General features: G+C 40.9%; 1 protein-coding gene across 2 annotated transcripts in view; it reads left to right on the forward strand.

The window, feature by feature from the left end:
- The window catches only part of zmynd12 (zinc finger, MYND-type containing 12), a 38,735-nt gene extending 14,421 nt beyond the window's left edge, over nucleotides 1–24,314 (forward strand). The window contains exons 5-8 of one of the 2 annotated variants that reach the window (XM_048561769.2): nucleotides 464–586; nucleotides 6,603–6,729; nucleotides 17,808–17,953; nucleotides 24,105–24,314. In XM_048561769.2, the coding sequence (XP_048417726.1) occupies nucleotides 464–586; nucleotides 6,603–6,729; nucleotides 17,808–17,953; nucleotides 24,105–24,266 (558 nt within the window). In that variant the 3' untranslated portion in view covers nucleotides 24,267–24,314. The remainder of the gene's footprint in view (nucleotides 1–463; nucleotides 587–6,602; nucleotides 6,730–17,807; nucleotides 17,954–24,104) is intronic. The other variant, XM_048561770.1, reaches the window with a different exon arrangement.
- The last annotated feature ends 2,274 nt before the right edge of the window (nucleotides 24,315–26,588 follow it).

Consider the following 26,588-nt stretch of genomic DNA (forward strand, 5'->3'; position numbering starts at 1 on the left):
AACAATTTTGAAACCAAATCTTTCATTTCATTCCTACTAACCATTCTATCATATGTTTAGCCTTGCTTTTATGTTGCAGCTCAGTATTAACACTTTTGCTCCTGAGGCAAATGATTGCGTGCACTAAAAGCAGACTGGCTGTTTTATCCAGATAGAGTTTTACTTAAGGCAGAATACTGCCGTTCCCGTTAATTAGTTCACACACTTCTTTTGACTGTTGCAGGCTGGATGATTTTTGAACCAAAATATCTAGAAGTGCACCAACACTGTAATTCTGCCTGCCCATGCCATTTCAGCCCAACAGGCAAACATAAAAAGTAATTGAGAATTATTTCTGTTTTGTATACATGTAATAAGATAGTGTCACTCTTCATTTAAAGTAAAACATGGTGGATGGATCCCGCATTATGTGACCTCTCTTTTAAAAATTGTGAAATCAAGTGCAGATATTTATTTTCAACAGATTTACCATGCCACGCAGGTGTTCAGTGCATCTGATATTCGGACAGCTGGTGGATATTTCCACATGGCAAATGTGTTTTACAGAATGAAGAAGATGGATATAGCAGACTCACTCTACTCTGAGGTAAGCATCACACTCCAGCATAATCAACACCTTCATAACTAATCATGTGGCAATGCGAGCATCTCGTGCCCGAAGGTTTTGGCCCTAGCAAGATCAAAGTTCTATGGAGGCATTGGTCTTGTATTGATAGTTCTATCACATTTATCATTTTCCCCATGGACTGCAGTATTTGCAATTGCTCAACAACAGAGGTTTCACAGCTGAAAGCAACCTTGCAAATACAGTTTTCAAGTGGTTTCCTACAGCAATTAGGAGCAGGAACTCTGGATGACTTCCACAGACCCTCAAGCTAGAGGGATGCTAATATCAATGGTTGCATTCAGTACTATTCCAAGTAAAATGTGCGAACAAGTCAATACCGTACCAGGTACCATCAGTTTAAGTGAGTAGCTTATTTAATTTGTGAGCTATTAAGCATGAGAATTGAAATTTTACTGCCAATATTCAGAAAAAGAAAAGAGCTTTTCTGATGGAGACTAAGACACTAATGAAGTGGTTATACTTCTGAGGTTGCCAGGTAGATGCTGAGTAGAAAGTTTTATTTGTTCTGTACTGAACATGGGAGGTCAGTTTGCTGTTACCTCTGCGATAGACCAAAACAAGACCTTTCTTCAGAACTGGGGAGGGGGAAGGGAACTGAGAAATAAACAGGAGGAGGGGTGGGCCTGGGGGTAGGTAGGTGGAATGGTGATAGAGGGATGCAGGTAGGGTATAGTGGGGATAAGGTCAGTGGGAACGGTAGGGCAGGAACGATAGGTGGGGCAGAAAATGGACAGCTTGTCAGGTCAAGGAGGCAGGGATGAGACGGAGGGTTGGACATGGGATGAGGCTGGGGTTGGGAGATTTTAAAACTGGTGAAATTCACATTTAGGCCATGGGGCTGTAGGCTCCCAAGGCAGAATATGATGTGTTGTTCCTCCAGCTTGCAGGTGGCGTCATTAGAGGAGGCCCAGGATGGACATGTCATTAAGGGAGTGGAAGGGGGAATTACATTAGTTAGTAACCGGAAGGTGTTGATTATCACATACAGAGTGCAGATTGTCCACAAGACAGTCCTTGAGTCTGTGTTTGGTCTCACCGATTGTAGAGGAGGCCACATTGGGAGCAATGGATACAGTAGACCAATTTGGAGGATATACAGGTTATATCCTTGTTGGATTTGGAAAGTTTGCTTTGGACCTTAGATGGAGGTAAGGGTGGTGTAGGGGCAGGTGTAGCACTTCCTGAGGTTGCAAGGAAAGGTGCTAGGTGTGGTGGGGTTAGTGGGGAGTGAGGAGCGGATGAGGGAGTCGCAGAGTGAGTTGTCGTACAAAAGGCAGATAAGGGTAGGGAAGCACCTGTAACACTGGTTCTGAAGTAAAAATGGGTAAGTCTGAGGAAGTTAAACTCTCTCCACCAAAGAAAAGATGTCTTTATTCAATATAATCTCTGCAACTGGCTTGGCGTTTATCAACACCACCTTTGCAAATCTATCTTTCTCATTTGAAATTCCTTACCCCCCAGAACCATTTCTCATAATGCACGTCTGCACGTTTCAATACCTTCACTTTAATCCTAAAGTTCAGATTAGATTAGATTCCCTACAGTGTGGAAACAGGCCCTTTTGGCCCAACAAGTCCACACTGCCCCTTGATATATCCCACCCAGACCCATCCCCCTATAACCCTCACACCCCTGAACACTACGGGCAATTTAGCATGGCCAATCCACCTAACCTGCACATTTTTGGACTGTGGGAGGGAACCAGAGCACCCAGAGGAAACCCACGCAGACACGGGGAGAATGTGCAAACTCCACACAAGCAGTCGCCCAAGGGTGGATTTGAATCCAGGTTCCTGGCACTGTGAGACTGCAGTGCTAACCACTGAGCCACCGTGTTGCCCCAGTGTCTAGAACTGGGGACAATACTCCAGCCAAGGTCCATCCAGCATCTTATAGAAGTTCATCTGTTAACTAGTGTGCTTTTAAGGTCACAACTTTAGAATACCTGTTAAAATCCCTGTACTGCATATAAAGAAAGGAGAAACACACACACTTATTTGGAGTGCTGCCAGCCAGGAACCAGGATGATGAATTTCAATCAACCTGCAAAGTTAAGAATCTCAAACTCCACAGTCATCCAACATCAGTGCCAACAGTACTGTCCAAAACAATAGTTGCTACAATGTACTATCTACTCAACACAAGTTACTCAAACTGTCAACATTTAAAAAATATTAATATTTTGGATTCACCTTTATTTTTAATCTGTATGTGCATTACATTATTTCTCCTCCTATTTAGTAACTAATAGACACACTCCTTTGTTAACTCAAGAAGGAAAGAAGTGCTGAGGAAACTAATGGGATTACAGGTTCCCAAGGCCTGATGGCCTATGTCCTATGGTCTTAAAATGAAGTTGCAGCAGAGATAGTGGATGCATTAGTTGTAACATTCAAACGTTAGAAGGTTTCAGTGGATTGAAAAAGTGCTAACATGACTCCCCTGTTCAAAATGAGAATGAAGCAGAAAGGAAGAAGCTAGAGACCAGTTCGTTAAATATCAGTCATTGGGAATTTCTTGGAATCCATTATTCAGGAAGTAGAGACATTTGAAAAGTCAAAATGCAGTCCATTAGTGTGTGTGGTTCTATGAAGGGTAAATCATGTTTAACTAATTCTCTAGCGTTCTTTAAAGATGTTGCAAGCAAAATAAAAATGGGGTTCTAGTGGATGTTTATTTGATTTGATTTATTGTTGTCACACTTACCTAAGTATGGTGAAAAGTTTTGTTTTGCATGCAGTACTGGAAAACAACAAAAATACAAGGACATAGAGATCATAGAGTGATTGAACAGAGCGAGGCATACAAAGTTACGGCTGCACAGGAGTTGTAAAAAAGCAAGATCAGCATTAAATTAGAAATTTGGGAGGTCTATTCGGCAGGCTAATAACAGCAAGGAAGAATCTGTTCTTGAGCCTGCTAGTACGTGTTTAAGCTTTTTCCAGAAGGCATTTGATAAGGTGCTGCACTAAAATTTAATATACTAAGTAATATTCACATGGGCTGGGGGTACTGTATTAGCTTGAAGATTTAGCTAACCAACATAAAGCAGAGACAGGACAAATTAGTCTTTTTCTGGTTGGCAAGCTTAAATAGGTTGCCACATGGTTTGGCCCTTAGACTTCAACGATTTACAATGTATGTTAATGGCTTGGATGCAGAGATAGAATGTACCAAAGTCAGATTTGTAGATGGCACTAACATGTTTTAAAGTTCTGGCGAAGACTTGTAGTTTGGATTGTGGATGAGGTTGTAGACTTGCTGGCCCGGCCAGTGTTTGGTTGCAGACATTTTGCATCCTAGTTAACATAGTCATTGTGCCTCCGGTGAAGTGTTGGTGTTTTGTCCCACTTATTAATTTTTGTGAGATAACAAGTGTAGAGCTGGATGAACACAGCAGGCCAAGCAGCATCATAGGAGCAGGAAGGTTGACGTTTCGGGCCTAGGACCCTCCAGGAATTCCCTGGCATGTCTCTGTATGGCTTGTGCAATTATTGATGTGTTGTCCCAGTCAAATTCTTGTCTGTGTATGTTGAGATCAGTGAGAACAGGTTGTGTCTCGGGTGGCTAGTTGGTGTTCATGTATCCTTATTGTCAGTTTTCTTCCAGTTTGGCCAACGTAATACTTTTCACAATAATATACAAAATATCATGTAAGGACTATGTTCGTTTTATTGGTTATGGGTATGGGATCCTTTATGTTCGTCAGTAGCTGTCACAGAGTGGTTGTTGGTTCATGGGTTACCCTGATACCTAGGGGTCTGCATAATCTTGTGATCATCTCTGATATGTCTCTGATGTACAGTAGGATTACTAGTGTGTCTAGCTATGTTGTGTCTTGTTTTGGTCTGTTGCAAAGATAACGAAAAATTGTGCTTTTTGAGTATCCGTTCCTTTTAAAAACTCCACACAAGTGCTTCTGTTCTGCTTTGCACAGTTCTGGATTGATGCAGTGTGCTGTGGCCCATTGAATAATGTCCTGATGCAGTTCTGTTTATGGGTGTTGGGCTGGTCGCTGGAGTAATTAAGTATCTGGTCCGAATGTGTGGTCTTTCTGTATACACTAGTCTGGAGTTCCCCGCTGTTCTTACGTTCTATCATTATGTCTAGGAAGGATAGTTGATTATTGTTCTCTTCTTTTGTGAATTTTATTCTGGTGAGGTTGTTGTTAACGTATCGGTGGGTTTCTTCTAGTCATGTGCATTTGATAATTATGAAAGTGTCATCTAGGTAGCAGACCTAGATGCATAATGGGGAGCGCTGTTCATTCTAACCTTTGCCTTACAGCTTCTGCAATCAGTCCTGATATTGGGGATCTCATTAGTGTTCCATTGATTTTGTTTGAATATACAGTTGTTGAAGGTGAACTGGGTGGTGAGGCATAGATCAAGCAGTTTCAGGGTGCAGTTGATGTCATTGGGTGCCTGCCTTCCTGATTCATCCAGCAGTGTAGTAATTGTCTCTTTGGCTAGGTTGATTTGTTTACACATGTAAATAGTGCTGTTACGTCAAAGGATATCATTATCTCGTCCTCTTCTATTCTGATGACCTTGATGATGTTGAGAAATTCTTGGGAGGGGTGGATGGAGTGGGTAGTATTGTCGACAAAGTATTTCCAGCTTCCGTTGTAATTCTTTGGCCAGTCTATATGTTGGTGTGCCTGGTAGTGAGACAAGGGTCTGAGGGGGTCCCCTCGTTTGCACAAAGCAGAACAGGAGCACTTATGTGGAGTTTTTAAAAAGGAATGGATACCCAAAAAACACAATTTGCCGTTACCTCTGCGACAGACCAAAACAAGATACAACATGGCCAGACACACTAGTCACCCTACTGTACAAAAGAGACATATCAGAAATGACTACAAGATTACACAGACCCCTAGGTACCGGTGTAGCCCGCAAACCAAAAATCACCCTGCGACTGCTACTGACAAATGTAAAAGATCCCATAACCACAATCAATAAAACTAACGTAGTATACAAAATACCATGCAAGGACTGTGAGAAATTTTACATAGGCCAAACTGGAAGAAAAGGATACATGAACACCAACTAGCCACCAATTCTCACTGGTCTCAGTAAATACAGGCAAAGAAGGACACAAATTCGACTGGGATAATATACCCATAACAGCACAAGCCAGAGACATGCCAGGGAATTCTTGGAGGCCTGGAATTCCAACCAGAACTCATTGAACTGGACCCAATATACAAACAACTAAAAAACAGAACTGGAAGTAATGCCATCTACCCCAGAAAACCGAGGCAGTAAGTAGGACAGAAGACCGGCATTTCACCGGAGGCACACTGATGATCTTACCCAGCAGGGTGATGAAACATCTGTAAACAAACACACTGGTTTGGCAAGCAAGTTAGTTACAATGAAGAAATATACAAAAGGATATGGATAAGGCCAAAATTTAGCAGGTGGAGTTTAATGTGCATAAATCTGAGATTAGCCATTTTGATTGGAAAAATAGAGGCAACTTATCTAAGTCAAAACTTGAAAATGCTTCAGTGCAAAGGGATCTGGGTGTCCTTGTGTATGTATTACAGAAATCTAGTTTGCAGGTATAGCAGGTAGTAAGGATAGCAAATGGAATTTTCGCGTTATTTATAAAAGGAATGGAGTATAAAATTAGGGAAGTGCTATTGCGATTGTACAAGGCAATGGTAAGACTGCATCTTGGGATTGTATACCCTTACTTTGGAAGAATGTAACTGCATTGGAGGCAGTTCAGAGAAGGTTCACTAGATTAGATTAATTCCAGAGATAAAAAGTCTAGCAATTTGCTTACTGATGATGTTAAGATAACTGGCCTATAGATCCTTTTTGACAACCATTTCTATTGTGACACAGTGTTGAGTACACCAATTAGATTTTCACATTGCTTAGTGAATAAAAAAGAAACTAACTAAAGGCAGACAATCCTGTTTAAATGCAAAAGACATTTATGGTTCATATTTTAAATACAGGTAACCAATATCTGGAATACTTTCCTGGGTGAGCTTGTTGAGACAGAGATACAGAAAACACTGTGGAAAGCAGGCCTCAGTTCACCAGAACCTGGCACCACTATCGTGGAGTTGGAGGATGTTTTCGGTCTGTGTTATACAACTTAACGTGATTTGTATAAATACCATTCTTTAAGAAACAACTATGATATCAATGGAAAATAAATCCAGCCACATGACAGGTAGTGTTTTTACATCTTAGGGCAATTCCTCCAGTAAGGATGGTCAAATTCTAGCCATGTAAAATCACCAGTTTGAACAGTCACTGACGTGTTAGTTTTTTTTCTATTTATTTGTGGGACGTGGGTGTCGCTGGCTGGCCAACATTTTCTTGCCCATCCCTAGTTGCCTTGAGAAGATGGTGGTGAGCTGCCTGCTTGAACTGCTGCAATCCACCTGCTGTGGGTTGATGGACAATGCTATTAGGGAGGGAATTCCAGGATTTTGACCCAGTGACGATGAAGGAACGGCAACATATTTTCAAGTCAGGTTGGTGAGCGACTTGGAGGTGGTGGTGTTTCCATATGTCTGGTGCCCTTGTCATTCTAAATGGAAGTAATTGTGGCTTTGGAAGGTGTTGTCTGAGGATCTTTGGTGAATTTCCAATCAGTGATGTGAGTTACTAATGTTTTACCGTATCAAACAAATTCTAATGATAAGTAAAAGAGACAGCAGCCTTTACGCAGGGTTGTAGCAGTAAGAGTTAATTTGGATTATATCATAAATTGGATTGCAAAGATAAAGGCTAAGAAGTGTACAATAGCCGAAGAAAAATGTTAATTATTGGTCAGATGTTTGTTTTTTTTGGGGGGGGTGCATGAGGTGTAGGGTGGAATTCAAGGCAGGAATTGAAAAATGTCCTCGACTGTGTTTTTTAAAAATCCTAGAAGACAAAGATATAAAGATTCTGATGCCCAGCTTTGGCCAAGCAACTATTCTCAAATGCTCAATCACTAAATGTACATTCGATGGCCAGTTAACATTGTTATCTTGCGTTCTCTTGCCCTCTGGCTCCCAGATGATTTCAAATAATCACACTCTAAACTCAGATGGGAAGTGTTTTTCTTTAAGACAGTTGCCATGTTTGCCTGGTCAGATGACCTGACAATCTAGTGCGGAATGTTGTCCTACTTCCGGACTAATTAGTCCCTAGCTCTTTACAAACACACAATGTAACAATACACAACATCTCTATTTCTTTTAGCCATTAAAATAGTCTGGATGGTACTTCAGCAGCTATCATCTCCTATTCCTGCTGTGTTTTTCTGTCAGTACTTCTGGAAAACATTGCACTTAGTCATTTCTCAATGCCTTTGTAGATACCCATGCAATACACACCTGACGCGGCACCAAGTTTACATTTCTCCATTCCCACGTAGTGCAGAAATTCTTCCTCCATGTTTGGTTTAGTTATAATCTAGCTGTTGAATAGTCAGTGTTTTCAACTGCCTACTCATGGCTTCATGTGCTCTGGCAGTGTCGACAGCCTGCAATGTTGATAGCTTGTCCTTTCCTGTTTGCACTTTTATAGTTTAGGGTATGTAGAATCCTAAATTAGTTGATTATTAGCCTTCCATCTGTATCCGTATACTTAATATTTTCTGACTACATTTTTCAGTGTCATTACAAAGTCGTCTAAAGGGTCACCTAATTCCTGACTTGAAGTTGATGCTGATAGATCTGATTACTTGATCATGGCTGTGGATGAGTGCTGAATGTTTAAAGCAAAACTCTGATTTCTGCTATTTGCTTCGGCACTGCAAGCTACTGAATAAATTTGTAATCTCTGCCCACATAAGGATATAGCCAATTCTCATTTCTTTGCTCGTGTCCTTTAGGAAACTACTGCCTGCCCATCTCCATTTTTGTTTAAACGTCCCAAATGCTTCCATGGTATCATCAGTAGCCCAGTTCATTATGGGCTGTAGCTGTACATTTATTGCTGTGCCAATTGACATTGTATGTCTCGTTTTAGCATGATGCACTGATTTATTTTTTCACTCTTGTAATAGTTTGGGTCAATTTTACCAATTAACATTAAAGTAATTTAAAATGATTTAGGCTTACTCGCTGCTGCCACCAAGTGTTTTTGTTCCCCTTTGGTTTCCAGATGCTTGAAATGATCACATTGGAACCTTGGAAAGATGAGAGTTCTTTGTCTTTAACGCAACTGTCAAGTTTGCTTGATCAGAAGATCCGCTTAAGCTTTTGTGCAACGTGACACTGATCTCTCAAGTGCAAAGTGATGTGGCCCAACTAAAATGCTCTTTTTTGATTAATTTCTAGCAATAGAATAATTTTGGCAAGAAAATTTGAGTAAACAGCAAACAAGTCTAGCTTCAATTGTATAGAACAGTGGGTCAACTATACATGAAGTATTATATGCAGTTCTAATCCCTTTGTCTAAGGAAGGAAATACTTCCCATAGAGGGAATAATCCTCAACTCCTCTTTCCTGCTGTATCCCCATAGCCATTATTAAATCTGTCTCAGTCTTGAACATACACTTTCATTCTTAGAAACTTTAATGAGTACATGCCCAACCTACTCAACTTCTCCTCACAACATGGTCCTTCCGTACATAGGACAGAAACATAGAATCCCTGCAGTGTGAGAAGACACTAATATAGGCCCTGCAGGCAACATGGATTGCCCCCACTGCCAATATATGTTTCCTTAGATAAAAGGAAGAATCCATATGGGGGAGGTTAAAAATAAAACAAGGGAAAGAAAACACTGGTAAGTGTATTCTATAGGACCCCTAACAGTAGCTATACAGTGGGACAGAATAAATAGGAGATAATGAGGACCTTTTCTTAAATTCATTCACGGGATGAAGGACGTCACAGGCTAGGCAGCATTTATTGTCCATCCCTAATTGCCCAGAGGGCAGTTAAGGCTCAACCACATTACTGTTGATCTGGAGTCACATGTAGGCCAGACTGAGTAAGGATGGCAATTTCCTTCCCTAAAAGACATTAGTGAACCAGATGGGTTTTTCTGACAATCAACAATGGATTCATGGCAATCATTCCACTCTTAATTACAGATTACATTTTTTGAATTCAATTTCCTCCATAGAACATTACAGAACAGTACAGGCCGTTCGGCCCTCAATGTTGTGCCGACCTGTGAAACCAATCTGAAGCCCATCTAACCTACACTATTCCATTATCATCCATATGTTTATCCAATGACCATTTAAATACCCTTAAAGTTGGCAAGTCTACTACTATTGCAGGCAGGGCATTCCATGCCCTTACTACTCAGAGTAAAATAAAACCTACCTGACATCTGTCCTATATCTATCACCCCTCAATTTAAAGCTATGTACCTCGTGCTAGCCATCACCATCCGAGGAAAAAGGCTCTCACTGTCCACCTTATCTAATCCTCTGATCAGCTTGTATGTCTCTATTAGGTCACCTCTTAACCTTCTCTCTAACAAAAACAGCCTCAAATCCCTCAGCCTTTCCTCCATAAGACCTTCCCTCCATACCAGGCAACATCCTGGCAAATCTCCTCTGCACCCTTTCCAATGCTTCCACATCCTTCCTAATGCGGCAACCAGAACTGTACACAATACTCCAAGTGCGGCCACACCAGAGTTTTGTACAGCTGCAACGTGACCTCATGGCTCAAACTCAATCCCTCTACCAATAAAACCTAACACACCGTATGCCTTCTTAACAACCCTATCAACCTGGCTGGCAACTTTCAGGGATCTATGCACATGGACACAGATCTCTTTGCTCGTCCACACTACCAAGAATCTTACCATTAGCCCAGTACTCTGTATTTCTGTTACTCCTTCCAAAGTGAGTCACCTCCCACTTTTCCGCATTAAACTCCATTTACCACCTCTCAGCCCAGCTCTGCAGCTTATCTATGTCCCACTGTAACCTGTAACATCCTTCCGCACTATCCACAACTCCACTGACTTTAGTGTCATCCGCAAATTTACTAACCCATCCTTCTATGCCCTCATCCAGGTCATTTATAAAAATGACAAACAGCAGTGGCCCCACAACGGATCCTTGTGGTACACCACTAGTACCTGAACTCCAGGATGAACACTTCCCATCAACAACCACCCTCTGTCTTCTTAAAGCTAGCCAATTTCTGATCCAAACCACTAAATTACCCTCAATCCCATGCCTCCGTATTTTCTGCAATAGCCTACTGTGGGGAACCTTATCAAATGCTTTACTGAAATCCATATACACCACTTTACCCTCATCCACCTGTTTGGTCACCTTCTCAAAGAACTTAAGGTTTGTGAGGTATGACCTACCCTTCACAAAACCATGTTGACGATCTCTAATCAAATTATTTCTTTCAAGATTTATAATCATCTAATCTTTTATAATCCTCTCCAACACTTTACCCATCACCGAAGGAAGGCTCACTGGTCTATAATTACCAGGGCTGTCTCTACTCCCCTTCTTGAACAAGGGGACAACATTTGCTATCCTCCAGTCTTCTGGCACTAATCCTGTAGACAATGATGACAAAGATCAAAGCCAAAGGCTCTGCAATCTCCTCCCTAGCTTCCCAGAGAATCCTAGGTTAAATCCCATCCAGCCAGAGAACTTGTCTATTTTCACACTTTCCAGAATTGCTAACACCTCCTCCTTATGAACCTCAATCCTGTCTGGCCAAATAGCCTGTATCTCAGTATTCTCCTCAAAAACAGTCTTTTTCCTGTGTGAATACGGTCGAAAAATATTCATTTAATGCTTTTCCTATCTCTTCGGACTCTGTGCACAATTTCCCACTACTGTCCTTGACTGGCCCTAATCTTACTCTAGTCATTCTTTTATTACTGACATACCTATAGAAAGCTTTGGAGGTTACCTTGATCCTCCTGTCCCCTCCTGGCTCTTCTTAGCTCTCTCTTTAGATCCTTCCTGGCTAACTTGTAACTCTCAAGTGCCCTAACTAAGCCTTCACGCCTCATCTTGACATAAGCTTCCTTCTTCCTCTTTACAAGAGATTCAACTGCTTTAGTAAACCACAGTTCCCTCACTTGGCCATTTCCTGCCTGCCTGACAGGTACATACTTATCAAGGACTCTCAGTAGCTGTTCCTTGTACATTTCAATTGTGCCCAGCCCCTGCAGTTTCCTTCCCCATCCTGTGCATCCTAAATCTTGCCTAATTGCCTCATAACTGCCTTTCCCCCCACTATAATGCTTGCCCTGTGGCACACCTATCCCCTTCCATCACTAAAGTAAGCATAACCCAATTGTGGTCACTATCACCAAAGTGCTCACCTACCTCCAAATCTAACACCTGGCCTGGTTCATTACAAATCCAATGTGGCCTTGCCTGTTGTTGGCCTATCTATATACTGTGTCAGGAAATCCTCCTGCACACATTGGACAAAAACTGACCCATCTAAAGTATTCGAACTATTGCGTTTCCAGTCAACGTTTGGCAAGTTAAAAGTCCCCCATAACAACTACGCTGTTACTTTCGCTCCTATCCAGAATCATCTTTTCAATCCTCTACATCTCTGAAACTTTTCGGGGGCCTCTAGAAAACTCCCAACAGTGTGACCTCTCCTTTTCTGGTTTCTTACCTCAGTAGACGAGTCCTCATCAAATGTCTGCCACCGTAATACTGTCCTTGACTAACAGTGCCACACCTCCCCCTCTTTTGCCACCTTCCTTGATCTTACTGAAACATCTAAATCCCGAAACCTGCAACAACCATTCCTGTCCCTGCTCTAGCCATGTCTTCAAAATGGCCACAACATCAAAGTCCAGGACCAACCTATGCTGCAAGTTCACCCACCTTATTCCGAACGCTCCTGGCGTTTGAAGTAGACACACTTCAAACCACCTTCCTTCCTGCCGATACACTCCTGCGACCTTGAAACCTTATTCATGACCACACTACGCTCAACATCCTGTACACTGGAGCTACAATTCAGGTTCCCATCCCACTGCCGACTTAGTTTAAACCCTTCCAAAGAGCATTAGCAAATTTTCCCCGCCACCCAGGATATTGGTACCCCTCTGGTTCAGGTGTAGACCATCCCATTTGTAAAGGTCCCACCTACCCCAGAATGAGCCCCAATTATCCAGGTATCTGAATCCCTCCCTCCTGCACTATCCCTGTAGCCACGTGTTCAACTGCTCTCTCTCCCTATTCCTCACGTTGCTAGCACATGGCACAGATAATAAACCAGAGATAACAACTCTGTTTGTTCTAGCTCTAAGCTTCCACCCTAGCTCCTTGAATTTCTGCCTTACATCCCCATCCCTTTTCCTACCTATGTCGTTGGTGCCTAGGTGGACCACATCTTGGGGCTGCTGCCCCTCCTCTTTGAGGATCCCGAAAACATAATCCGAGACATCACGGACTCTGGCACCTGGAAGGCAGCTCACCAACTGCGATTTCCCAGCAGGATTCAAACCTGGGTCTCTGGATTTACAGTTCAGCGATAATATCACTAGGCCATTGCCTCCCCCAATAATGTAACAATCAGTACGTTAATCAAGGGTGACTTTAATCTTAATGTAGATTGGGATAGTCAGATTGGCAAAGGAAGCCATGAGGAAGGATTATAGAGTGTATTCAGGACTAGAACAATATATTGTGGATCCAACCAGGGATCACGGTATTTTCGTATCTATTGACGTGTAGTAAGACAGGTTTAATAAATGATGTCAGAGTAAAAGATCCCCGCGAAAGCAGTGACCATGATATGGAAGGATTTATCACAGTTTGAGGAGGAGGTATACGATTTGGAAACAACTTTTTAAACTTAAATAAGGGTAATTACAAAGGAATTAAGGCAGAGCTGACTGAGGAAGTTTAGCAGCAAAGACAGTTAAGGAACAATGGTAGACAATGAAGGAAACTGCTCATTGCTCACAGCAGAGACATATACTAGTGAGAAAGAAGGTTACACAAAAGGTTAAATCGAGCAAGTTAAGGATACTATCAGACCAAAATAAACATATGATGAGGCATAAAGATTATGGGAAGCCAGAGGATTGTGAAAGTTCAAGGTTTTTGAGAAGATTTGTAGCACGAGTTGTTGATGCAGTTGCTGACTTGCTCGCCGAGCTAGTAAGTGTGTTTGCCGATGTCTTGTCTCTGTACTAGGTAACGCCATCAGTATGCCTGCAGTGAAGCTCACTGTTTTCTCCTGCTTGCTATATGTGTGTCTCAGTTTGTTCGGGTATGTGGCATCACCTTCAGATTTGTTTCTTATTAGTTGGTATATGAGGTCCAGCTCTGGATGTTTGTTAATAGAGTTCTTGTTTGAATGCCAGGCCTCCATGAATTCTCATGTGCCTTTGGTTGGCTTGTCCTAGAATGACAACATTGTTCCAGTCAAATTGGTGTCCCTCTGCGTCCAGGTGTATTGAAATGAGTGATAGTTAGTCACGTCTCTTTGGTAGCTTGTTGGCATTCGTGAATCCTGATGGCTAGTTTCCTTCCGGTTTGCCCTATGTAATGATTTTGGCAGTCTTCGCATTAGCATCTTCTAAATAATGTTGGTTCTGTTAGTTGTGGTTGTCAGATTGCTTTATCCTTGTCAGTAGCTGTCGGTTTGTGGGCTACCATGATTCCTAGGAGGCAGAGTTATCAGGTGGTCATTTCAGATATGTCCTTAATGTATGGATGGGTGGCTAGAGTTTGTGGACCTTTTGTGGTCTGTTGTGTAGGTATCGATTTTGTGTAACTATTATTGTTTCTAAAGACACTGTATAGGTATTCTTGCTCGGCTTTCCATAACTCCTGGGTGCTGCATTGTCTTGCAGCTTGTTTTGAACTGTAATTTGATGCAACTCAGTTTGTCGGTATTGGGATAATTGCTGTTGTAGTTAAGTACCTGATCTATTCGGGTAGCCTTCCTGCGTACACTGGACTGGAGCTCACCATTGGCCGTACGTTCGACCATTATATCCAGGAACGGAAGACTGTTGTTGTTCTCCTCTTTCCGAGTGAATTTTATGCCAGTGAGGATGTTGGTTGAGTAGATGAATTTCCTTTTAGTTTACAGCATTTGATCATAACAAAGGTGTCATCCACATAGTGGATCCATAGTTTTGGTTGGATAGTGGGAAGGGCTGTCCATTCCAGTCTTTGCATTATGGCTTCCGCTATTAATCCTGATCTTGATGATCCCATAAACGTTCCGCTGATTTGTCTGCATACCTTGCCATTGAAGGTAAAGTGGGTTGTGAGGCACAGATCCAGTAGTTTGAGGGTGCCATTTTTGCTGATGGTGTTGGTCTTAGTGTTGGTGTTGTGAGGGGTCTGTATCCCCGGTCTGTCTAGTAACGAGATTAGTGTTCCCTCAGCTAGGAGGGTGTTTACGGAGGTAAATAGTGCAGTCACGTCGAAGGAAACCACGTTCGCATCCTCATTAATTCTGGTGTCCTTGATGAGGTTGAGGAATTCTTGAGCAGAGTGAATAGAGTGGTTTGAGTGGTCTACTCAGTATTTCAGTCTCCTTTACAGTTCTTTTGCTAGTCTGTATGTCAATGCACAGGCAGTGAGACTGGGTCTGTGGGTGACCTCCAGCTTGTGTATCCTGGGGAGTCCATAGAAGCAGGGTGTGTTTGATCCCTCTGGTTTCATTTTCTGGTAATCAAATTTGCTAATTTCACTAGTTTTGTGTAGGTTCCTCAGTGTGGTTATAACACAATTTTCCAGTTGTGGTGTTGGATCTGCCACCATCTGCTGGTAGATGCCAGTACCTGTGAGTAAAGTGTTTGCTGTAATTGTCATTTAAACCACGTACCAGGACAGTGTCTGAGTGTGGCTGGTCAGATAGGTTCCTTATCCAAGTGTCTACCCTGTCTGTCGTTATTGTGGATAAATTTTCCTGTAGAGCCTGTCTTTTCTTGATCTTGGTCTCTGTTGCTTCATGGTAATGGGTCATTCTAGTGATGCAGTCCATTCTTGACTGGTCGAGTTTGGTTGTGATCCATTCTTGGAGTTCAGAGACTCGCATGAGAATTTCTGGAGGCACATCACTCAAACCAGAACTCCATTAACAAACATGTAGAGGTGGACCCCATATACCAACTGCGAACAAATAATTCCGGAAGTGATGCCACCCATCCCAGCAAACAGGGAGACAAATAGCAAGTGGAACAGAACATTAACGCTTAACCAGAGGCACACTGATGACATTACCTTAGACGGTGACAAAACATCTGCAAACCAACTTACCAGCTCAGTGGGCAAGTCAACAACTGATTGTGAAAGTTTTAAAAACCAATAAAATAATGTGAAAATAAACTTTGAGGATAATTTTGCAAGTAATATCAACATGAAAAGCAAGAGTTTCTTTAAATATATAAAAAGGAAGAGGGAAGCCAACATGAATGTAGGCTCATTAGGGGATGGGGCTGGAAAAAAATAATGGGAACCAGGAAATGCCAGCAGAATTGAATAAATATTTTGAATCCACTGACCTTTGCAACAGCAATCCAGATCTGATTTCACTATTTCAAAAGTTATCCACACTCGGTCTCAATTTCTCTCTGTAGTATAGCCATTCTGCATAAAGATACTTACCCTGATTTCTTTTACACTGACGATTTGAAATTGATGTTCCACATCACACTCACACCAACTGTTCTGTCAAATCCATTAATACAGCAAACCTTTTATTAACCAGCACCTATGGGACCAGGAGTGGCCTGGTTGACCAAGCAGTCCACAATCAATGTAAAAACACACAATAAGTAATAGAAATGTATTGCAGGCGGTCAATCACTTAAATAATAATGCAACTTTGCCTGAAATAAAACTTACTGGCAGAGAGCCATCTCACTCTCACCTGACTACTTGGTCATCGCGATAATACAGTAAACTTCTGTTATTTCTGGGATATTTTTGCCAGTTTATCAAGAATGCCAGTTCATAAGGTGCTAGTTAAAACAAAGTTTGCTGTAATTTAAGGGGAAAAACCTCCTCTCGGTATTTGCTGCTTGCTTGGATATTATTCCAATATGAGTGCTTTAAAAAATATTGTCCAAGTTTGTCATCTTGCTTACATCAGGGCAATTCAGAAGAATAAAAATATAAAAGAGAGCAAAGTGTTTAGAGTGTGTAAGAGAAGAGTTCTGATTGGTAACTAGGGGATGTAGGCTTTACTGGCTCGGCCAGCATTTATTGTCCATCCCTAGGTGCCCTCAAGAAGATGGTGGCCTTGAGAACTGCTGTAGTCCCCATGTTGTAAGTATAGCCACAGTACTATTGGGGAAGAATTTCCAGGATTGTGACTCAAGCACGGTGATGTATTTCCAAGTCAGGATGGTATGGGGCAAATATAGTATAATGAGGTCGTTCCCCTTTACAGTGATATTCCTATTTTTGCAAATTGTCCTGAAGAATACAAGTTATCTGAATAAAATATATTTTTCCAGCAATACTCAAGTTCTGTGCCACTAAATAACTATCAGTTTCAGCATACAGTCTGTCGAAACTATAGTTTAAAATGGAGAAGTGTTAACTGCTCATGGTACCTAACCATCGCCTTGTGCAGTGTTTGAGTTACATCTTGGTTCAATTTAAAATGCTATCACATCAGATTAAACAAATTTCCAACAGGAATCATCACAAAATAATCAGAGCAGGAAATCCTGGATGACCTTTGGTGGACTTGGAACAAATTGTAGAACTTTTAACTGCACAAACTAAAAATCAACCCTGGAAGCATCCAGTCCAAATGGTTCAGATATAAATTGTCTTTACCAAGTAAGCCATCAGGAGACCTTACCCTGATGACTCATACGGATCAATGCGTTAATAAAATGGACTTCATGTCATCAGTCATCCATTGATATGGTAACAAGTCACAAACATTATAATTCCAACAATTTCATCTCTATCAGTATATCTGGAACTAATGTGCGCAGGACAAAAGTGTAAAAAGACGCATTTCAATCTTGAATATTTAGTTGTTTGCATCACATGGTTTCATATGGCTGAGAGATAAACGCAAGTTTATCCTCCCAGGCTGTTGCTAATTCAGTCAACTATGGGAGTTGTGTGACTTATTTCTGTAACTTTTATTATTTCTGTCATTTGTGAAGATACTATCTCCTGTTGGGTTATGGTTACATACACTAAGTGTACAATTACCTGAATGAGATTTCATTTCTAAATGCAACTACTTTGTCTCTCCTGAAGACGATGCCCAGGAAGCAGAAGCAGTTCAAGTTCTGCATGCAATTTTTGACCTGCGGAACCAAGAATACCTTCCAAAACAAGGCAAAATTGGAAAGATTGCCGAGACCCTGGCTATGCTTTATTTCCTTTTCTTGGATTTTAAAAAGGTAGGATTTACATTACCCTATCAGATGATGTAACCTGAAATGTACTGACAGAATAAACTTGAATATTGATTACAATATCCAACCATGATTTTTTGCACTTCATTTATATGAAGTTGCTAAAGTCTAGGATCAAGCTTATATCAAAATTGATAAGAAACAAAACTATAGAAAAGGTCTCGAGTGAGGAGATAAAAGGTTCTGTTGCATTATGATAGTACCACTCATTAAGCCACTGGCCTTTGTAATTGCTTCATCTGTTATAGTACCAAGTCAGGCAAATCTAGAATCTCAGGTCCTACATTAATTCAGCAAACTGGACGAGGAATATAAAGATTAACTAAGGTGTCCAATATCCACCTGATTGTTGTCCAATGCCCATACTGGTAACTTGCACATACTAAGTGACATTTTGTCTACGTTCATGAGAAGAACCATTCATTTGGACAAAGAGGTGTTGTATTGCCAGATAGGCAATAGATAAGAAAGATGCTTGGAGATGAAATTAGCATCTTTGGGTAAAAAAGACAAATTTACATTTCTGGGGAAGAATATTTTCCATTACCTACTAATTATATCCCACATAGGGCAGGAAGCAAATTATATTTCCTACGTCAAATTTATAGAATCACTACGGTGTGGAAAGAGGCTGTTTGGCCCATCAAGTTTGCACCAGCCCTTTGAAGAGCATCCCACCCACATCCAGTCCCCCAGCCTATCGCTGTAACCTCACATTTACCATGGCTAATCCACCTAGCCTGTAGATAGCTGGATAATGTAGCTCAACAAGTCCAGCTAGCCTGCACTTGTAGGGACTGTAGGAGGAAACCAGAGCACTCAGCAGAAACCCATGCAGACAATGGAAGAATGTGCAATCTCTGCACAAGCAGTTGCCCAAGGCTGGGATCAAATATGGGTTCCTGCCTCAGTGCCAGGAACCAAAACTACTGTGCCACCATGCCATCTTCACCTTCTAGGTTCAGTATACCTCGCCAGCATGGTAAAGATTCCACTGTGGAACACAATCTTCACTCATCATCCAACAGCACTGATTGTACAACTGCTGCAAAATTCAAGATTTCCCTGCTGGCTCAGTAATTTAGAACACTTGTTGGTGATGAACCTAAAGCCTAAAATCAGACTGGAGTCTGCACCCACAGATTCTCTGTGGCAAGGAGTTCCGAAGACTTTTAACCGTCAGAGCAGGAATGCCGCCTCATCTCAATCTTAAATTCATGTCTTCTGGTCCTAGGCTCTCCCATGAGGAAAATATCCTCCCAGATTTATCCTGGCAAGCCCTTTAAGAATTTTTTTTTGATATTTCAATAAGATCAACTCTCATTCCTTTCAGAGGGTTTAAAGTCTTTGGAACTCCTTGCCACAGAGTGCTGCGGGGGGAGACCCCTTGTGTGTATTTAAGGCGAAGATAAATTTGTGAACAGTAGGGAATCGAGGGTGATGGGGAAAGAGAAGGAAAGTGGACTTGAGGAAAGTTGGATCAGCCATGACCCTGTTGAATGGCAGAGCAGACTCGAGGGGCAAATGGCCTACTCCTGTTCCTATTTCTTACAGTCTTATCATTGAAAATAAATTGTGACTCAGCTGCTGCAAAAGTTAAAATCAACTGAATGTCAGCTATGGCTTAGTTGGTAGCAAGCTGAAAGACATGGATCTGGACTCAAGTCCCATTCCAGGAGAGAGTGTGAAGATATGCTGCATTGACAGTAATGCTGTCTTTCAGATGATATTTCAACTGAATCTCCATCTGCCTGCTCAGCTGGATGTAAAAGGTTCCATGGACTATTTGAAAAGAGCAGATGATTCATTCTTAGTGGCCTGTCCAATATTTAGTATCTCAATCAGCAACACAAAAGAAATGGTGTTCAATATCACAACTCGTTTAATCGTTGCTCATTAAGACAATCCCTCCAGACCAGGGTTCATCCAATTGTACATGCTCTGAAATGTATCCACTGAAATGACATCATTCCTTAAATAAGGGGACCAAAGCAGCTGTCAGTACTTCAGATGTGGTCATACCAGCAGCTTGTATAGTTGTGGTAAGACTTCTCCACACATTCTCCAAACCCCTTGACATAGGGCCAAAATTACATTAGCTTTCCTGATTACCTGCTGCACCCATGTGCTAGCTTTCTGTATTTCATGCACAAGTACCATCAAATCCAGCGTTGCAGTTTGCTGCAGTTTTTCCTCTATTTAAATACTGCCAAAATGAACAACTTCAAACAATAATTTTCCCACATAATACTTCATTTACCAACTTTTTGTCCACTTATTTAGCTTATCAATATTTCCTTGTAAACTGTTTGTATCCTTCTTGCAACCTGCCTTTCCACCTACTTTTGTGGTCATCTGCAAATCTGGCTTCAGTACATTTATTTCGTTCCTCCAAGTCATTAACATACATTGTAAACAGTCACAGTCCAAGCACTGATCCCTGTGAAACTGCAGTAGATACAGGTTGCCAACACTCAGAACCCCTGACCACCACTATTTCCTGCCCATTCTCTATCCATGCCAGTTTTTGACCTGCAAAACCATAGGGTAGCCTTTTGGGAAGTACCTTGTTGAACAACTTCAGGGAGTCCAAATACAATGCATCAACTGGTTCTCCTCTATCCACTCTGGTTGAGACTTCTTCAAAAAGCCTCTAATAAATTAGGCAGACACTATTGCCCTTTCATTAAGCTATGTTAACTTTTCTTGATGAGATGATTTTCCAACTGTTGTTATTACTTCCTCAATAATTGATTCTTGTACTTTTCAACATAGATGATAGACTAATTGGTGTATATTTTTCTACTCTTGTATAGGAGTGTCAAGTTGACATTTTCTAGTCCTTTAGTACTTCTTCAGAATCCAAGAATTTTTCGAAAATTACTGCCTAAGCATCCATCATCTCTGTAGTGACCTTGTTTAGAATCCTAAAAAGCAAACAGTTCAGCAAACTGGACTAGGAATATAAAGATTAACTAAGGTGTCCACTTAAGGGGCACTTATCTGCTTTTAGCCCCAATATTTAGTCTTACACTACTTCTGTAGTAGGTGATGGTACTTAATTCCTCCCCTGCATTTTTTAGAATGGGGAATGCTTAAAGTTATCTTCCACCATAAAGACTGATGCTAAATATCTCTTTAACTCCTCTGCCAATTCCTCATTCCCCATAATTCTCCCCAGAATCCATTTTCTAAAGTATGTGTGTTGACTTTGACCTTTCTCTTCCATTTTATACACTTTTTTAAAAAAGCATTTGTCATTTTTTTGTCTGTTTTGCCCTAGTAGTTGTTTTCTCCATCTTTGTTACCTTTTCAAGTCCTCCTTTGCTTGGTTCTGAGTTTCTCTCATTCTTCAGGGCTACCACCAACTTGTATTTCTTTATCTGCTTTTTCTCCTCCCTTCCCTTATTAAATATTCTCTTAAACTTCCTTGGCTAACCACAGTTGGTTTATCCCTCTCAGAACATTTTTTGCTCAGTCATGACTTACTTCCCACTGCGTGCTTGCTGTCTTACCTGCTTATCCATCCATCCAGTTCACTTTATCCTCATTTCCTTGTAATTCTCCTTATTTAAGTTAAACACAGCTGTTTCCAAGCCACGTTTCGCACTCTCAAAATGAATATTGAATTCAATCATGTTAACTTCACTACTTCCTAGAGGTTCTTTTACTCAGAGGTCTTTTATTAAACCTGCCTCATTACTTACAACCAGATACAAAATAACCTGCTCTCTGGTTGGCTCCGTGATATATTGCTGTAGGAAACTATCTCAAATGCACTCAATGAATTTGTTGTTGTAGCTACCCTTTCCTATTTGATTAAGGAAATCAACAAGATTAAAGTCATCCATGTTTATTTCCCTAGTATTTTTACATGCTATTATTTGTCGTTTTATCACCTTTCCGACAGTGACTACTGTTTGGGGGATCTGTACACTATTCCTGCCAATGTCCTCCATCTCTTGGTATTGTTTATCTTTGCCCAGATGGACTCTACTTCATCTGAACAATCCTCATGTCTTCTCTTAAGAACAATGCTACTGTACCACCTATCCCATCCCTCCACTCTTTCTGAAAGGTCAAACCTTCTTGTGTGTTAAGTTCCCAGCTTTGATCTTCCTGTAGCCATTTCTGCAATCAGATCATATTCATTTAGCTCGATTTGCACCAGTCTGTCTACCTTATTCTGAATGCTTCATACATTAAGATAGTCTTTAAAGTTTGTTTTATTATCAAATTTCCCTACATTTTTATGTTTCTTGCAGCAAATGGAGTTCAGATATTTTTCCTTGCTTTTATTTTGTGATAACAATCTGCCCAAGCATTAATCTGCAATCCTACCTTCTTTTATCTTTGATTTCCTAATTTTCTAGGTAACTTAACCACGCACATGAAATTGTGAGGGACATCATGTTACTGAGTCAGCATATGGCCATTGTTAGGCTCAACTAAAATGAATCTAATACTAAAATAGATTATCACAATTCTCTGCTAAATTTACAGACTAGTATTACTATTTTGTCATTGAGTTGGTGGTGCCCATAGACACGTATTCCAATAAATTGGATGAGGAGAGACCAGACAAATTAATGTTTCAGGTTGTGCAGCAAGATTGCCTGTTTTCTTCAGATTCTTTGGAAATAAAAGTACCTGTTTGTTTTTTTAAGAAGCCCAAATAGTAAAGTTAAACAACAAATGAAGACAGTCATCTTTAGAACACATATCCTCACCACAGCGCATTAACTTGGCATTATCCTGATTATTGAGGCTGTTCACTGCCTGGTTGATATCCGAACTGCAGAAAAGATTTTCTTTTTATTTAAAGCTTAATCCCACTGAGGCTTCAAACCAATCTACATCCAACAACCTGCTCTGAAACTTCTGCTCACATTTTGACAACTGAGAAAATTGCAACATAGCAGCTAACAATGCTACTGCCAATCAAAACTGCATTTTATTTGGCAGACTGAACAAATCAACAATGTTCGAAATACGTCACAGGAAAACAGTAGAAGAATCGGCATGCAGTTTATAAATAGGTGAACCTTTTCTGTGAAAATATTAAATTAAAAAATTGCCTTTTGAGAAATACAAAATCTGAGAGAAAAATTTATAACCAAGTAAATCTCTTTTGTCATGATACCCAACCATAAAAATTCCAAAGTTCCAAATGATATGACAATGGATGCTTTACTTTATAGTCTTTACCCATTGAACAGTAGTCAAAGTCCTGCAACACTTTCTACAACCAGAGCAAGTTAATTAAAATGTAGAACATGTGAAAAATTATCAATGACTTATCTAAGTGCATTGTTCATTTGATCTGATCACGGTGGTGATTATTCAGCAGTCCAATTTTCACTGTATTTTCTCAAAAAAAATCAACATGGGATTACTGATCATTCTGTCCAAAAGCAAAGAATATTAATAGAAATCTAGAAAAGTAGAAAATATTTTCAAAACCCTGGAACTTGCATTGGTCTGTCTTCAAAAGCTGTAACACAGACAACAATAATGTAATTCACAGCGAGTGCACTGAGTAGGCTGATGAACTTTGTAATATATTTTAATAATCTGTGATCATAGTGGGAGAACTCTGGGAGAATCAGGTAAATAGTTTTCACTGGAGTGGAGTGCAAGAACCTGTTTCCCATCATTGGATAGTTTAGAATGAAAGATCAATTTCGGGTTAATGGATCAACTATTGAGGTATGTGTGAGAATAAGTTCTCATTATATGACAGTGGTGAGTCTTTGGAATTCTTTACCCCATGGGGCTATTGATGGTCCAGTGGCAGAGCAGACTTGATAGGGTGAACAGCCTAACTCTGCTCCTCTCTTATGACATTCTTTCAATGACTATAACGATCAAGAGTTAAGGCATTAGAGAAACAAGATATGCAGGGACTAGACAGGGCAAGGCAACTGATGAAACTGATCAGGAAGCATCCTGCTGAGTGGTGAAGTAGGTTCAAAGTGTGTGTGTGTGTGGCTTACTCTTGCTCTTCTTACAGTTTTTATAAGAGGGCAAGAATGGTCTATTAGAAACATAACATAAAAGCAAGAAGAATTCCTTTCAAACTTCCTTGAAATGAAAATCCAAGTTCCTTTAAGGGGTGTCTTTTTTCTTCTGACAGGCTGTTGAATATGCAAAACTGGCTCTGGAGGACAGCCAGCTGCTTCCACACAACAAGAAAGCGATTGACAGCATCGTGCGTATTCTTGAGATGGCTGAAAAGGCACTGTCATATCCTGGAGGAAAGGGACCATCCCCCTATGCATGGGCTAATTCATGCTAAACATTGTTAAGTCATGTGTGTCAGTGCAAATAAAAATGAAACACTGTATGCATTTTTATATAATTACTTGACAGCGGTATGGTACACAACAATGACAAAAAGTTAGAGGTCCTTGAACAAAGACTGCAATAAATCAGGAGATTTGAGCCTCAACTGACAATTAAAAGACAATTAATAGCAAATGATGCATAATTGCATCAGGAATGCCTTACTTTTATAGCATCATACATCTCACAAAGGGATAGATTATGGATGTGAGTTTCCTTGCTGAGCTGGAAGGTTAGTTTTCAGACATTTCGTCACCATTCTAGCTAACATCATCAGTGAGCCTCCGACAAAGCGCTGGTGTTATGTCCCGCTTTCTATTTATCTGTTTAGGTTTCCTTGGGTTGGTGATGTCATTTTCTGTTCTTTTTCTCAGAGGATGATAGATTGATTTGGAGCCAATGTGTTTGTTGATGGAGTTCCGGTTGGAATGCCATGCTTCTAGGAATTCTCGTGCGTGTCTCTGTTTGGCTTGTCCTAGGATGGATGTGTTGTCCCAATCAAAGTGGTGTCCTTCCTCATCTGTATGTAAGGATACTAGTGATAGTGGGTCATGTCGTTTTGTGGCTAGTTGATGTTCATGTATCCTGGTGGCTAGCTTTCTGCCTGTTTGTCCAATGTAGTGTTTGTCACAGTTCTTGCAAGGTATTTTGTAGATGATGTTTGTTTTGCTTGTTGTCTGTATAGGGTCATTTAAGTTCATTAGCTGCTGTTTTAGTTTGTTGGTGGGTTTGTGGACTACCCTGATGCCGGTCCGAGGTCCGAGTAGTCTGGCAGTCATTTCGGAAATGTCTTTGATGTAGGGGAGAGTGGTTATGGTTTCTGAGCCCGTTTTGTCTGTTTGTTTGGGTTTATTGCTGAGAAATCGGCGAACTGTGTTCATTGGGTACCTGTTCTTTTTGAATACGCTGTATACGTGATTTTCCTCTGCTCTGCGTAGTTCCTCTGTGCTGCAGTGTGTGGTGGCTCGTTGGAATAATGTTCTAATGCAGCTTCGTTTGTGGGTGTTGGGATAGTTGCTCCTGTAGTTCAGTATTTGGTCCGTATGTGTTGTTTTCCTGTAGACGCTGGTTTGAAGTTCCCCATTGGCTGTTCGCTGTACTGTAGCAGAAGAAAATCACCTATACAGCGTATTCAAAAAGAATGGGTACCCAATGAACACAGTCCACCGATTTCTCAGCAATAAACCCAAACAAACAGACAAAACGGGCTCAGAAACCATAACCACTCTCCCCTACATCAAAGACATTTCCGAAATGACTGCCAGACTACTCGGACCTCTTGGCATCAGGATAGCCCACAAACCCACCAACACACTAAAACAGCAGCTAATGAACTTAAACGACCCTATACAGACAACAAGCAAAACGAACGTCATCTACAAAATACCTTGCAAGAACTGTGATAAACACTACATTGGACAAACTGGCAGAAAGCTAATCACCAGGATACATGAACATCAACTAGCCCCAAAACGACATGACCCACTATCACTAGTATCCTTACATACAGATGAGGAAGGACACCACTTTGATTGGGACAACACATCTATCCTAGGACAAGCCAAACAGAGACACGCACGAGAATTCCTAGGAGCATGGCATTCCAACCGGAACTCCATCAACAAACGCATTGGCTCCAAATCAATTTACCATCCTCTGAGAAAAAGAACAGGAAATGACATCAATGCAGGAAATGACATCACCAACCCAAGGAAACCTAAACAGATAAATAGAAAGCGGGACATAACACCACCGCTTCGTCGGAGGCTCACTGATGATGTTACCTAGAATGGTGACGAAATGTCTGAAAACTAACATTCCAGCTCAGCGAGCAAACTCACATCCAGAACCTCAACCTGAGATACAAATCTTCTCAAAACTTGCTAGGATAGATTATTTTTAAATACAATTGATACACAAAAACTGCAGTTGTTTTACAGACTGCAGAATCTCTCAGTCTAAAGTGATACATTTTAGTCGGAAGAACCAGGGCATGCAACAAAAAGGAGCGCAAGAGCACAGGGATCAATGTGTGTCTGCTCATAAATTGTTGAAGATGGCAAGGCAGGTTGAGAAAGTGGTTAATAAAGGATACAACATCCTGGACTTTAAAAGCAATTAGGCTGATGAATTTTATATTTAAAAACCCTCTGGTTCAGCTTCAAATGCAGTATTGCATTCAATTACAGGCACCATACACTTTAGGAAGAATATGAAGTCAATTAGAGTGTAGTGTACAGAAAAGATTTATGAGAATGGTTCAGGGGACATGAGA

Source organism: Stegostoma tigrinum, chromosome 28, assembly GCF_030684315.1.
Source record: "Stegostoma tigrinum isolate sSteTig4 chromosome 28, sSteTig4.hap1, whole genome shotgun sequence".
Lineage (NCBI taxonomy): Eukaryota > Metazoa > Chordata > Chondrichthyes > Orectolobiformes > Stegostomatidae > Stegostoma > Stegostoma tigrinum.